The following is a 15,322-nucleotide window of genomic DNA, read 5'->3' on the forward strand; positions in this document are numbered from 1 at the left end:
GCTCCACACTGAGCAGGGAGTCTGTCTGAAGGTTCTCTCCCTCTGCCCTGCCCCCCACTTGTACTTTCTCTTTCCCTCTCTAAAATGAATACATTAAGTCTTAAAAAGTCTCCCACTTATGCATAGGAAAGTAATTAGAAAGAAATACATGAAAATGTTTATAGTGGTCATATAATGACTAGGACAATGAGCATTTTGTTTTCTACTTTATTTTTTAGATTGTATTCAGGCATTCCTTAGTACAAAAAAATTTTTGGAAAACATAGGAAATTTTTTACCTAATGTAGGTATGGAACTCATGGGAAACGTAAGATGTAATGACACAGGATATCCCTTTCTGTTTATCTGTGCATCATCAACCTGACAGAATAGCACTGTTTCATCTTGCCCTTGTGTAGAATGAAAGCAGATGTGTCACCCCCATCCCATCCCTGGCTGCTATACATTCCGTAACATTAAACATCAGATCTCCAATAATCTCCTGCAAATCTGTGTTCTGCATTTCTACCGCCCTGTTAAGTTGTATAAATGACCTGCATGCCAGTGATACTGGACTTGCATACGTTACCAATTAGCTTGAGATTTCTAAAAGCATTTAACTGCTTAGAGTAAATATGAATGATACAGTTTCTTTGTTGTTGAATATCTACTTGATGAGATCGTTTGCTTCATTACAAACTAATCTTTAACCATTCTTTAGGTGGTATATCCTGTCAGTCTATATCACATCAGAAGATGATGTTCTAGATCTCAAATCAGATTTAAGAAAAAATCTAGGTTTGTTGGGGAAATTATTCTTTTTCCAACAGTCATCATAGGAATAACATTAAGCGAATCTATTATCTCCTGTTAATTTTAATCATTATAATAACTTATACCTTTATTTTAACCACATGAATCGATTTGGTAAAATAGATGATTTACTTAAAAAATCAGTTATAGAAGTTGTTTGTGTTAACTGTAGGTTGGCAATTATTTAGGCAATCATCAGTTATTATAGTTAGTTGAATTATAGTACAGTCAACCCTGAACAATACGGGTGAGGGTCACTGAGCCCCACACAGTTGAAAATTTACATGGAACTTTGGCTCCCCCAAAACTTAACTACTACTAGCCTACTGTTTACTGATAACATAAATAATTAACATGCGTGTTGTATATTACATGTATTATACACTCTGTCTTTACAACAAAGGAAGCTAGAGAGAAGACAGTGCTACTAAGAAAATCATAGGAGAAAATACATTTACAGTAATGTTTTTATTTAGAAAATGAGCATATAAGTGGACCTGCACTGCTCAAACCTGTGTTGCGCGAGGGTGGGCTATACTGAGCTTACTGTAGTTGGTTACTGTAGTCACCTACTGTATATATAACTGATGTACTTTAGATCACACATTCCTATGGTACTTGTTTCTATTATAGAAGCTTGATAGTAATTAGTAATTTGAAAAAGAGTTATAATACAATAAAGTCCTAGTTTAATAATAGCTAAAAACAGTTTCTCTTTTTTTAGGAGTTGGTAATGCTGCTTTTAGAATATAATGCAGATGCTACTGTTGTTAATGGGAGTGGACAGACAGCAAAAGAAGTCACTTATGACAAAGAAATCAGAAACATGCTTGAAGGTAAATATTACTGATCTTAACATGAACAACACTTACTTTAATGATAGGCAAGGTCCAGAAATAGCTTCTGGGATGCCAAAACAGACTACCTCGGCTTATACCCTAAAGATAATGTGGAGTCCTTGATTAGACACAAAAGTATTTTGAGTTTCCTCACAGCCTTAAAACTTAAACAGATTTTTAAAACTTGCCATAATGTTGTATGATCAAAGCTTCAACAAAATTGAAAGTAGAAAATGCGAGAAATGAGCAGTTTGGCTGGTGGGCTGCAGAAGCATCATAATGGAGTGCAGGACAGAGAAGATGTGAGAGATACAACTGTTGGGAGCCATTTGATGTTGGGGAAGACCGTTCTGGCCGGCTCTGTTATCTTGACGCCTGCACTGACGTACAGCAGCCCGTAGTAATTTCTTGATGGATCAGTGTCATTTTTAGAAACATCAAATATTAAATTGTGTTAAAAAAAATAAGTCTGCAGTAACTCAGAGCAGTTTCTCTAAGGTAGAATTAAACAAGCTTATTTTGGGAAACTCTCATAGGTTAGGCTATCCTCTGAATGGCCACAGCTTTGCTGTAATTAATTTTGGTAGTATTTCTGTGCTAGAGAAGAGAAGATCTCTTACCTTCTACTTTATAATAGAAAAGACATAGCCTGTGTTTCTTTGCTTTGCAATTCAGAGAAAGGTAAGATAATTTTGTATCTAAAGGGCATTTATTTCTTAATTATTAATATTTTTAAGTATGTAAAAACCAGTATCTTTTTACTTCTTTCCAGTTGTACTTGAAAACTAAAATATTCTCTTGTTTTCTGCTTGTCAGACATCCTCAGGTCACTTTCTTAACTCACTCTTGGCTTTAAAATAAAACCCTTTTGGGGTGCCTGGGTGGCTCATTGGGTTAAAGCTTCTGCCTTCAGCTCAGGTCATGATCCCAGGGTCCTGGGATTGAGCTCCGCATCGGGCTCTCTGCTCAGCCTGCTTCCCTTCCTCTCTCTCTGCCTGCCTCTGCCTACTTGTGATCTCTGTCTGTCAAATAAATAAGTAAAATCTTAAAAAAAAAAAAACCCTTTTATTTAAAATGAATAAGCATATCAACATAAAACATCTTCTGTAAGGCTCTGTATTCTATGATTTTTGGGAGATTGCACATATTAGATGTGATCTCTGTCCTTTACTATATTGTGATCTAAGTGGGGGGATGAGGTCCTGTTCCTGACCAATCCTGTCATTTTATTATTTTTTAAAGTAATATCTGTGCTCAACATGGGGCTCAAACTCACCATCCTGAGAAGAATTGCATGCTCTGCTGACTGAGCCAGCCTGGTGCCCTTGTCCTGTTGTTTTAATTGTGACAGGATGACAACCTGAAATGGAGGTTCTCCTGACAGAGTGGAATGTTAATTTAGCTTGACAAGTTGACATATAGTGAGGATGATCATAAAGACATGTTCTACTGACTCCCTAAAACCCAAATCCACAAAGGACAAGGGTTTAGTTGACTTACAGACATTATGATTTGTCAGCTAATAAGGTGCTAGCCTGGGAAATGGAAGTAGAAACTTGATTGATTCCACTCTGATGAAATCACCTTTGCTAGATATAATTTGTGCATAGCACCTTAAGTGGGTCAGAGTTCAGGGAGTGCATCTAACAGCCCTCTAAGACTATAGGTAGAATAGAAACCACAAGGTGGGGTAATGCATTAGAAACAGGAAATGTCCTAACAAAATCACACTCCAGTATCTGAAGAACTGTTACATTGTAATCTTATCTGTGTCAGAACAGAGCAAGGTTGGCCCATTTGATGGAGTGCCAGGAGTTGATCTTTAGGTCCTATGTATTGTAATAATGGCTTGGGTGCATTTCAAGGTGTAGTGAGTTCGTGTGATTGGAGTTACTGAAACAAGGGTAGATGACTACTTGTCAGGCACTAGAGAGGAATACCTTTTCTATATACCATTTGTCTTTCATTTTATTTTGAGAAATTTCTAACCTGCAGGAGAGTTTCAAACATAGTACCATGAACACTTACAAGTCCTTCACTTAAACTCACCAGTCATTAACATTTTGCCACATTTGGCTTATCCTTTTATATATTATTTAATGTTATTTATTTACTTTTAATTTTTTGCAGAACTGTTTGGGAATAATTTACAGACAGTAATACTTTAGCTCTAAGTATTTCAGTAGGTATCTCTTAAGAACAAAGATATCTTACATAATCACAATATAGTGATCAATTTCAGAAAATTTAACATTTTAAAAAAATTTAACATTTTTATAATAGTATAGTTTATATGCAGGTTTTTGTCAACTGCCCAAATAATGTCCTTTGTAGAGTTTTCCCCCAATCCAGAATCTAATCCAGAATCTCTCATTGTGTTGTCACATTACTTTAGTCTCCTTTATCTGGAATAATTCCTTAGCCTTTGCCCTTATAATCTTGACTTTTTTAAAAAAAAATATTTATTTATATATTTGACAGAGATCACAAGTAGGCAGGGAGTCAGGCAGACAGAGAGGGGGAAGCAGGCTCCCCCCCGAGCAGAGAACCCAATGCGGGGCTCCATTCCAGGACTCTGGAATCATGACCTGAGCTGAAGGCAGAGGCTTTAATGCAATGAGCCACCCAGGCGCCCAAGTCTTGACCTTTTTGAAGAGGAAGACAATTGTAGAATTATTTTAGAATGTCTTTTTTTTTTCTTTTCATGTAATTAGATTCAGGATATGCATTTTTGCCAGGAATGTTGAGGTAGTATCCTTTACCAGTGCATCACATTAGGAGGATATGTGATATCATTTTGTTCTGTTAATGGTAGTGTTATCTCTGATCACTCAGATAACATTGTCCATGTACTTCTTCCCTTTTGTAAGTAGTAATCTGTGGTAAGAAAAATGTAAATTTCCTGTTTCCCAATAATCTTTTTTTTTTTTTTTACTAAATCTTTTTTTTTTAAGATTTTATTTTTTTATTTGGCAGACAGAGATCACAGTTAGGCAGAGAGAGGAAAGGAAGCAGGCTCCCTGCTGAGCAGAGAGCCCGATGTGGGGCTCAATCCCAGGACCCCGGGATCATGACCTGAGCCGAAGGTAGAGGCTTAACCCCCTGAGCCACCCAGGCGCCCCACCAAATAATCTCTTAATCAGTGATTTTTAGCATTAATAATTCTTGCCTTGAACCATTTATTACTATGGAGATTGCAAAATGGTGATTTTCTTTTGTCAGTGAAGTACATTTGCCAGGTTCTTTCTGTATTTCAAATGTATTACTCTATCACTTACCCTGTATGTAAATGCATCTGTATATCAGTGTGTTGTTAGGATGGAGTTACACTTCATGATCTCAGCATCCTTATTAACTATGGATGCAGATTCCAAAGAAAAACAGTTTATTGTCATATTAAAATTAAAATTTATAGGACAAATAACACTTTGAGTGGAATATTTCCTTTAAAAACACATAGGTATAAAATAAATGAATACAAGTATATATTATTAATGTACAGCTCATTGTTTTCACACACAGAACACATCAATGTAAATAGCACATGAAGAAACAGAATGTTACCTGCACTCTAGAAGCCTCATTTCCCCAACTGGAATTTTTCCTTTTCATTGACTGGGTCAATAATCTTCCAGTGTCCTTAATGAGCACAGAACAAGAACATATGCAAGGTTTTCAACTCCAAATCCCCATTTTCCTTCAGTTATGGACCTATGCACTGTAGAAAGAAATTTTAGGGTTCCTTTCACCTCCTTTTCCTAAAGTCTAGAACCAACATGATTTAGCACTTATTTGATTATTCAGCAAATATTTATTGGCCAAATATGCATTGAGCCAGACACGGGCATAAATGCCTAGGATACACAGAAGAGTAAGAACAGTACCTGACTGCAGGAGTCACTGAGGGGATAAATTATAGCTCTTGAGTAGTGCATGAAATAGTAGAGGCAAGTACAGCAGGGATGAGGATGTGGCTTTTCTCAGAGCTCACAGTCTAATAGAGCACCAGTAAGAGGAAACATTCAAGAGTGTAAATTCCAGCAAAAGCAGAAGCCATGGACAGACTATGCAGAGGCTTGGGTGTCTTCCTCTGAGATGGGGAGGGAGTCTGGGTGTGGAAGTAAATAAGTGAGAATAGAAGATAATGGTACGATAAGAATATTAGTCATTTCTTTAAACTAGTTCCAGCTATTGCTGTATTCAAGATAGTATTCATAGTATTTCCCCAGTCTCTTGGCTCTCCAGCCTCCTTTTTTGTCCATGACCTGACTTAGGCCAGGAAGACCTGAGAAACCTTTTGCACAGGATTTTGTGCACATGTTTGAAATGAGATTCCTGAGCCTTTCTGTGAAATTGCCTCTTTTTTTATAAGCCAGAACAGAATTAAAATCTAGCATAAAGAGGCCTTATTGCATATTCCAGTCTCTGAAATCAGATTGCCTATTGCTCTTTTTCCCTGCAAGTGTGATTTAAGAAGCAGGTTTAAGAGTAGTAATAAGCACATGGTCTCTGGAACCAGCCTGCACAAGTTCAAACCCCAGCTCCTCTTTTCCAGCAGTGTGACCTTGGCTGAATTCCTTAACTACTTAGTGCCTCAGTTTCTTCATCTAGACAATCAGGATAATAGTAACACCTACTTCATAGCATAGCTATGAGTATTTAATGAATTAATGTATTTTTCCAAATTAATTTTGAAGTATAGTTGACCTACAATGTTATATTAATTTCAGGTGTATAACATAGTGATTTGACGATTTTATACCTTACATAGTGCTCACCATGATAAGTATAGTTATCTGTCACCATGTAAAGTTATTACAATAATGACTTCATTCTGTATGCTATATTTTTTCATCTCTGTGACTTATTTTATAACTGGAAATTATTTTTAAAGTGCTTTAAATAGCAGTTGGCAGAGAGTAAATTCTATAAAATTTGTTAAAAATCTTGTATTAAAAAAATCTTATTTGGAAGTATATAAGTATATATAAATCTACCTATTCATATGGTTTGTACGTCTTCCTACCAGTGCTATTTCTTATTGTTACTTTTCACAGATTCTAAGGTTCTGGAAGGTATGAATGCTACTCCCAATTTATCTACCTTTCCAAGGCAGATATGTAATAGTATTTCAGCATGCAAAAGTAAGTCATAATTATTTGTGATGGGTATTGCAGTAAGATACTTAACGACCTCTGAATTGAAAACACAAGTTCATCTGAACCTGAAGGAAGTTGAACTCTATTATCTGAAATGTAAGGCAATGAGAATAACAATAAAGTCTTTAACTACATTTGAATTATAATTAAAAACATTGTGGGGCGCCTGGGTGGCTCAGTGGGTTAAAGCCTCTGCCTTCGGCTCAGGTCATGATTCCAGGGTCCTGGGATCAAGGCCCGCATCGGGCTCTCTGCTCAGCAGGGAGCCTGCTTCCTCCTCTTTCTCTGCCTGCCTCTCTGCCTACTTGTGATCTCTCTCTGTCCAATAAATAAATAAAAATCTTTAAAAAAAAAAAAAAACATTGTGACTTTTTCCCCACGAGATCCCTTTACTCTTGCATCTTTGTAATGATTTGCTATGGGAATCTAACTAGAAGTCGAGTAACATATACTTTCCTTTGCAGCTGTAGAAAGGACTCAACAAAGAAAGCTTGAAGAAGAACTTCTGGCAGCAGCGAGAGAAGGCAGAACAGCAGAACTCATAGCTCTGGTAAAACAGCAATAATAACGTGTATTCTTTACCCTTCAGGAAAATTTTAACTTAATGTTAACTTCATAATTTAGTCAAATTATGGGACCAAACTACTGGAGATTATAATAATAGTACAAAAATACATAATCTAAAAACTCTTGGCATAATTATTGTCTAAGCAGGTTATATTGTAATGATTATATTTTTCTCTGAATTTACTTACATCCCGACCCCTACTGAAAACCTGATGAATTAAGAAACTGACTTTTCAAGGCAAATACGGATAATTGTTTTTCCAGAGTAAGCCAATTTAAAATTGAAAGAATATCATAAGATCCAAAAAAGGAAGAAGTTTCTCTAATTTTGATAAGCAATAATTTCTGGAAGGTATGCTACACTTTTAGAAAGTAACATACAAAGAAGGGACAATATTTGTGAATATTTATATCATGTTAGAACAGACTGAAAACTTTATCCTTTTTTTTTTTCCTTTTGGAGACCTACTTTCCAGTTTCCATTTCCCACATAGTCTCATTAAATGTGAAACCAAATTTGTTCTAAATTCAAGACTGAAGCATTTCCATTTACTTTAAAGTTATTTCAGCTCATTTGAAAAGGCCTCTTTGGTTTCCAAGTGAAGTGCCTCAAACATTTTTTTTTTTTTTTAAAGCTTTCTGAAATGAAGACTATATAAAGAGTTTTTAAAGCAGTCAGTTGGGAACAACAAATTCCGTAGAACTTTTAACATTTACACATTTAACATTTATGATTTTAACTCTTCTGAATGACTGCCTGTGGGAGACTGGTTTGTATTTTTGCTGTCCCCAGTGTGAATCAAGACTTGTGAAACAAGACTGGTAGAAGGGAGCAAATCTTAGTGAAATCTTAATGTCCAGGCGTAGGTGGGGTGGTATTGGTGTAGTGTTTGGTGTCTGTGGTCATGGGAATGTGGTGACTGAGATTTCCTGGCAAACATGGGGAGTGACATGGATTTGCTGGTTCAGTGAGCAAGCAGCCCCTGATTTTCTAGCTTCCTAGAGCTCTGGGGTTCATCAGCTTCTATAGTTTGAGGGTCCCCCTGAACGCGCAGTTACACCTTAATGTGTTTTTATGGGAGAAAGTCCATCTTTGATAATGTAATTCTGCATTAGCATTTTTTTTTTTCATTCCTTAGCTCAACAGGCCCAATCCTCCTGATGTTAATTGTTCGGATCAGTTAGGAAATACACCCTTGCATTGTGCAGCTTACCGGGCTCATAAGCAGTGTGCCTTAAAGCTTCTGAAAAGTGGAGCAGACCCAAATTTGAAGAACAAAAATGGTAAGCATGTCAGTAAAAGCCATTGTTGGTCATTTGGAAGCTATAAAAATAAGTCAGCGCCATATAAAATTGCTTTGTTTTAATATCCAGCCTTTGTTAAACTATATGGCCCCTACTTAATTTTGAACTCAAGGCATTCACACAAACGAAAGAAATGAACTTAACTAATTTCCTTCCTAGTTTAAGAGTTAACTGTTTACTGCCTCCTATGGAATAGGTATTATTAATGATTAAAATAGATTTTCCCCCCTCTCGAGGGAAAGAGAATATAGTTGATTCTTATTATTTAAGATTGTTATGTTCTGCCAAGTTGTTGTGAACAGAGAATTAATACTGAGCCATTGCTCATGGTGCGGGGGTACAGAGTTAGGTTCTTGAAAGCCTCTGGTCGCAACATTTTTATACTGATTAATACATAACTTTATTTTGTGTGTATTTCTGTTTTAAAACAGCTTATTTAATATATGTTGTTAATTCAGGAACATAGAGCTTATGACAACAGCACTATCACTCATGCCTGAGCAGAGCTCATCTAATACCATGTCTAATACATATTCTTGTCTAATACATAATACATATAACTCATCTAATACACATTCTCCATGCAGCACATCATAGCTCTCTTGCTTTTAGGAACATTAGCTAACAATTCAGTGCCGTGTTTGGTGGCCAGTTTCAACAGTGAAACCACCAACAAAAAGCACAAATATTGAAAATGTGGCAATACTAGGTAGACTGTGATAGGGACATTTGTTTACTGCATGAGAGCTGAAACAAGAAAGCAGAATGCCACCTTCTTCTACCTCAACTAGGGACATGAGGACACTCAAATTTTTCACCACTCGGGACTTGCCTGTGAATGACGAGGAAATTGTGTGAATATTGATTTTGGGATACAAATTTTAGCAATAGATGCATCTACAAGTATGAAATGTATAGGTAGTGAGTTTCAATTCTACATGTATGACAGTATCAGAGATGAGCTCATATAATCATAAGAGAAGCTACAAAAGGTGTCTTGTATATTCAAAGAGGGAACATTGCATTAGGGGAATTCACTTTTAAGGATGCTTCCCTCTGCCTCCCATCAAACCTGGATTAGGATTTGACTTGGCAGTGGTCCACCAGGGCCCTCTATTCACCTCCATCATTGCCAAAATTCTACTCCATGGTAATTGTTGACTTACGTAGCCACATCCCATGAGACTGGATTCCTAAAGGCAGAGCTAATACCTTATTGTCTGGTTTACCTGGGATCTAGAGTAATGTATAGCACATGACACCTTCTAAATGTTGCATGTTTGTTGAAGGCTTAAGTAATTAGAAATGACTTCACGAAGGAGTAGGTATTTAATATAGACTGAAGTCCTTGTAGGATTTTTTTTTTTTTTTTAACCCACTGAGCCACCTAGGCGCCTAGGATTTTTTTTTTTTTTTTAAAGTCTTCTCTATATACCTGTATCTCTAACAGAAGATCCCACTCATATTTTTTTCTTTTTAAACATAAACAGAATATCATTAAATTTTGGCAAGGGTATTCTAAACAGAGAGAAGATTATGACAAAGGCATGAAGGTAAAAATTCATTTTTAGGTGGCATCTCATTTTGGTACATCGACACATTTTACCCCTTAATTTGGAAGTTCAGGCAGGGGACCAGGATAAAGAAATAGGTGAGCAGTGGAGAGATGAGTTACTTTGAAAAGATTAATGTGGTTATCTACTAATGTGTAGTATCGAGGATTGGTTGTGGCAGAATCAGGACTATAGGTAGGGATCAGTAGGACCTTTGAAGTGGTCTTAGGTGAGAGGTAATTAGGGCCTGAACTTTTATTGTCCTCAATGGGAGTAGAAAGGAATAAGAAAATTAATGATAAAATTTTCTGCTTTCCTCTCTTCCTTTGTCCTTTTTGCTATAGACTGGCACTAACCAACAGATACATAATGAGAGCCACTTATAGAATTTTAAGTTTTCTAGCAGGCACATTTAAAAAGTAAAAAGCCAATGAAATTAATTTTAATGACCTATTTTATTTAAAACAGCATATCCAAAACCCATTTCAACATGTAATCAGTTAAAAAGAGTGAGATTTTACATCTCCTTTTTGATACTAAGTTTTTGAAATCTGTTGTATATTTTGCACCTAACAGCACATCTCAGTTTGAATTAGCCACATTTCATTAGCTCCATGTGATTAGTGTCCACTCTATTGAACATAAACAGCTCTAGACATACCCGACAGAGTCTTGGGTTGACCGTGCTGTCCCTACCCTGCGCATGCACTTCTCCCTGCCAGAAATGCCCCTTTCATGCTCATCTGTGTTAAACCCTAGTCTTACTTTAAGAATTAGCTCAAATCGTCTTCCCCAGAAAGGCTTTCCCTGGATGTCTAGGATAGATACTGGTTTTCCCTGGAATCAAAGAAGAGAAACCAGGGGATAGAGAAGAGGAAACAATCAGGAGATGTGAGGAAAATATCCGTTCCATGGAAGCCAAAGGAAGCGCTAAAATGTGGAGTAAAGGGGTCGGGTGTACTTGTTGTCATCCACAACTTAGACTGAAGAAGAGAAACATTTAGACAAGGCTGTGGAATTCAGTGACTAGGTGCCCAGAGGTCCTTTCTGAAAGAGTAGTATCACTGGGTAGTTGAGCAACAGCTAGGTTAAGGGTTAAAGATTGACTAGGCAATGAGGAAGCTAAGGTAGCCCTGCTCATCCACTTCTTTGCAATATTTGAGAACAGAAGGAATGGTTGCATGGCCAAGAGGAAGATTTTTTAGGCAGAGATTTAAGCATGTTTTTAAAGTTAAGGAAGATTAACACAATAGAAAAAGAGCTTGATGATTTAATTGTGACAATTAGAAAATGTAACTTTAAAAAATGCAATGCTTTGGTAACAGCATAAAGAGAAACATGTTCCAATTGAAGGACATAAAAGACCTAAAAATGGAGAAGCCTGAGATGTTTTTGGAGGGGAAGAAACTCAACATCAAAAAGCTAACAGTTCTCTCCAAATTAATTCAAAGCAATCCCAGCCAGAATCCTCAAAGGGCTTTCATAAGACTTGACTACCTGACTCTCATTTCTATAGAAAAGTCCAGGGCAGTGAATTTTTAAAATGGAAGAGAAGCGGGGGTGGGGGTGGGGGGGGAGTCGTCCTTCTGGATAAAAACACTAATTCTGAACCTATTGGAAGTAAAACATTCATTTATTCCACAAATACTTATTGAGGGTTTATGTGCTAGATACTATTCCAGGGACTAGGGAGCTAGAGCAGTGAAAAAACAAATCAAAACAATATAAAAACCCCTGTTTTCAGGGAACTTACATTCTAATAGGAGAGAGCCATTAAAAAGTGAACATTATGTCAGATGAGATCAGTGCCTAGGAGAAGGGAAAAAGGCAGGGCAGGGGGAATTGGGAGTGTGTTGGTTGTATAGAGGGTTGCTGCTTTGTGAAAGGTGGCAGGAAAAGCTCTGTGAGAATGATAATTAAGACTTGAAGCAGTGTCAGTATGTGGGCAGTGAGGGTGGTCCTAGGCAGCAGACGTGGGGAGTATATGTGATGTGTGTCACGAAAAGCAAGGAGACCAGTTTGTCCAGAGGAGAGTGGTTGAAGGAGGTGGTTACAGAGGCAGTGGGGACTGGATGCTGAAAGGCTTGTGGGTTATTTTGAGAATCATGGCTCTTACTCTTTGTGAGCTGGGACTGTGTGGGTCCTCCCACATTTTAGAATGCAGCAGTGATGTGCCCAGACTTAGGTTCTAAAAAATGGTCACTGATTATTATGAGAATAAATCCTAGGAAGACAAGGAGGAAAAAGGGAGGCTTTTAGGCTACTAGAATAATCAGGTGAGAGGATATTGGCTTGGATCAGGATAGTGGTCATATAAATGTTGTAAGCGGGTGTGTGTGTGTGTGTGTGTAAAAATAACGAAGGCAGAGTGGTCAAGATTTTCTGATGGCTTGGATATGTGAGGTATGAGAAAAAGACATGAATTAGGGTGACTTTACAGTCTTTCAGTCAAGGACCTGGAAAAAGGGAATTTCTAGTTACGGAGTAGGGTAAGACTGCAGGGAAGTGGAGGCTAGCAGTGGCTGAGAATTAGGAGTTTGGTTTTTAAGGTGTTTAAAATTTGAAATACTGTTTTACAATCCAAGTGAGATGTCAGAAATAGAAGTTTGTGCTTAGGTGAGATCTCTGGATGGAGATATAAATTTGGGAATTGTCCACATATGGAGTTAGTAATGGGATGGATAAGATCATTTAGTGAGATCTTGGTATTAGTTCAGGGTAGATGAAGATGAACAGACCAGATAGTTTGGGAATGAAAACCTGTGCATATAGGAACTTGGTAGATGACAAAGATGGCATGAAACGTGGCTGAGGGAAGAACTGAGTAAATTAATGCTGGGACAATTAGCTATCCATGTAGATACACATGTGAGATATGTAGATATGTAGGGTGTGTGTGTGTATGTATATATATACACATGTGTGTGTGTGTATGTATGTGTGTGTGTGTGTGTGTGTATGTATATGTATATGTATATGAATGATTATGGAGGCTGAGAACGTCCACAGTATGCTGTCTGCAAGCTGGAGAACCAAGAAAGCTGATGGTGTAATTCAGTCTGAAGACCAGAGACCAGGAAGGCCAGCAGTGCAAGTCCTCGAGTCCAAAGGCTGGAGAATCAGGAACTCCTATGTCAGAGGGCAGAAAGAGAAGGGTGTCTCAGCTCATGAAATGACAGAATTCATTCTTCCTCTTCTTCTAGGCCCTCAACAGATTGGATGATGCCCACTCACAGTGGTGAAGGCAGACCTTTTTTCACTCCGTTCACTGGCTCAAAAGTTAATCTCATCCAGAAACCCCCTCACAGAAACACCCAAAAATAATGTTTTATCAGCTTTCAGGGCATCATTGTAGCCTGTTTAAATTGACACACACCATCACATAACCTAATTTCAAGACTCTGTAATATGTTATAAAGATAGATATATAGACTTATAGAGCAGGAGCGAGTCTAGACAACAACATGTATATAGGGAGAATTGATTTTTGATGAAGGTGTCAAGGCAATCAGTGGGGAAAGGATTATTCATTTTTTGAATGTTGAGTTTTGTAAGTGCTTTATACATTTTGGATGCTGACCCTTTATCAGATATGGCGTTTGCAAATACCTTCCTTTCTGTAGGTTTAGTTTTGTTGATTGTGTCCTTCACTGTGCACCTTTTTATTTTGGTGTAGTCCCACTAGTTTATTTTGCTTTTGTTTCCATTGCCTCAGGACCCATAATTAGAAGTAAGTTGCTATGGCTGATGTCAAAGAAGTTACTGCCTGTGCTGTCTTCTAGAATTTTTATGGTTTCAGGTCTCACTTTTTTTTTTTTAAGATTTTGTTTATTTATTTGGTAGAGAGAGATCACAAGTAGGCAGAGAGGCAGGCAGAGAGAGGTGAGGGGAGCAGGCTCCCTGCTGAGCAGAGAGCCTGACCAGGGCTCGATCCCAGGACCCTGAGATCATGACCTGAGCTGAAGGCAGAGGCTTAACCCACTGAGCCATCCAAGTGCCCCTCAGGTCTCACATTTAAGTCCTTAATCCATTTTGAATTTATTTTTGCGTATGGCATAGGAAAGTGGTCCCTTTTCATTCTTTTGCATGTTGCTGTCCAGTTTTCCCAGTACCATTTGTTGAAGAGACATTCTTTTTCTCATTGTATATCCTTTCCTGCTTTGTGGAAGATTAATTGGCCATATAATTATGCGTTCATTTCTGGGTTTTCTATTCTGTTCTATTGGTACGTGTCTGGTTTTGTGCCAGTACCATACTGTTTTGATTAATACGTCTTTGTAACTTGAAGTCCAGAACTGTGCCTTCAGCTTTTTATTTTTCCATATTGCTTTGGCTATTCAGGGTTTTTTGTGGGTCCATACAAATTTTAAGACTGTTTGTTCCAGTTCTGTGAAAAATGTTGTTCGTATTTTGACAGAGAATGCATTAAATGTGTAGATTTCTTTGGGTAATATAGACATTTTTAGCAACATTCTTCCAATCCATGAGCATGGAATGTCTGTTTCTTAGTGTCATCTTCAGTTTCTTTCATCAGTGTTACGTAACTTTCAGAGTACAGGTCTTTCACCTCTTTCACTAGGTTTATTCCTAGATACCTTACTGCTTTTGGTGCAATTGTAAATGGAAGTGATTCCTTGATTTCTCTTTCTACTGCTTCATTATTGGTGTATAGAAATGTGACAGATACCTGTATGTTGATTTTATACCCTACAAATTTACTGCATTTGTTTATCAGTTTTAGCAGTTTTTTTAGTAGAGTCTTTAAGGTTTTCTACATATAGTATCATGTCCTCAGCAAATAGTGAAACGTTTGACTTCCTTCACAATTTGGATGCCATTTATTTGTTTTTGTTGTCTGGTTGCTGTGGCTGGGGATTCCAGGACTATCTAAGTAAGTGCTGAGAGTGGAAATCCCTGTCTTGTTTCTTACCATCAAGAAAAGCTCTCAGCATTTCCCCATTTAGGATGATATTAGCTGTGTGTTTTTCATATATAGCCTTTCTTATGTTGAGGTATGTTCGCTCTAAACATACTTTGTTGAGGATTTTTATCACGAATGGATGTTGTATTTTGTCAAATCCATGAATGGATTTGTATTATAAATGTG

At 37.4% G+C, this 15,322-nt stretch overlaps 1 protein-coding gene across 2 annotated transcripts in view; it reads left to right on the forward strand.

Annotated features, from left to right (window-relative positions):
* Nucleotides 1-15,322, forward strand: part of OSBPL1A (oxysterol binding protein like 1A) — a 227,998-nt gene that overhangs the window by 48,179 nt on the left and 164,497 nt on the right. For both annotated transcript variants that reach the window (XM_082698700.1, XM_082698701.1), the window contains exons 5-7: nt 1,517-1,628; nt 7,255-7,340; nt 8,497-8,641. In XM_082698700.1, coding sequence (XP_082554826.1) covers nt 1,517-1,628; nt 7,255-7,340; nt 8,497-8,641 — 343 coding nt within the window. The remainder of the gene's footprint in view (nt 1-1,516; nt 1,629-7,254; nt 7,341-8,496; nt 8,642-15,322) is intronic.

This window comes from Mustela nivalis (genome assembly GCF_964662115.1).
Source record: "Mustela nivalis genome assembly, chromosome: 14".
NCBI lineage: Eukaryota > Metazoa > Chordata > Mammalia > Carnivora > Mustelidae > Mustela > Mustela nivalis.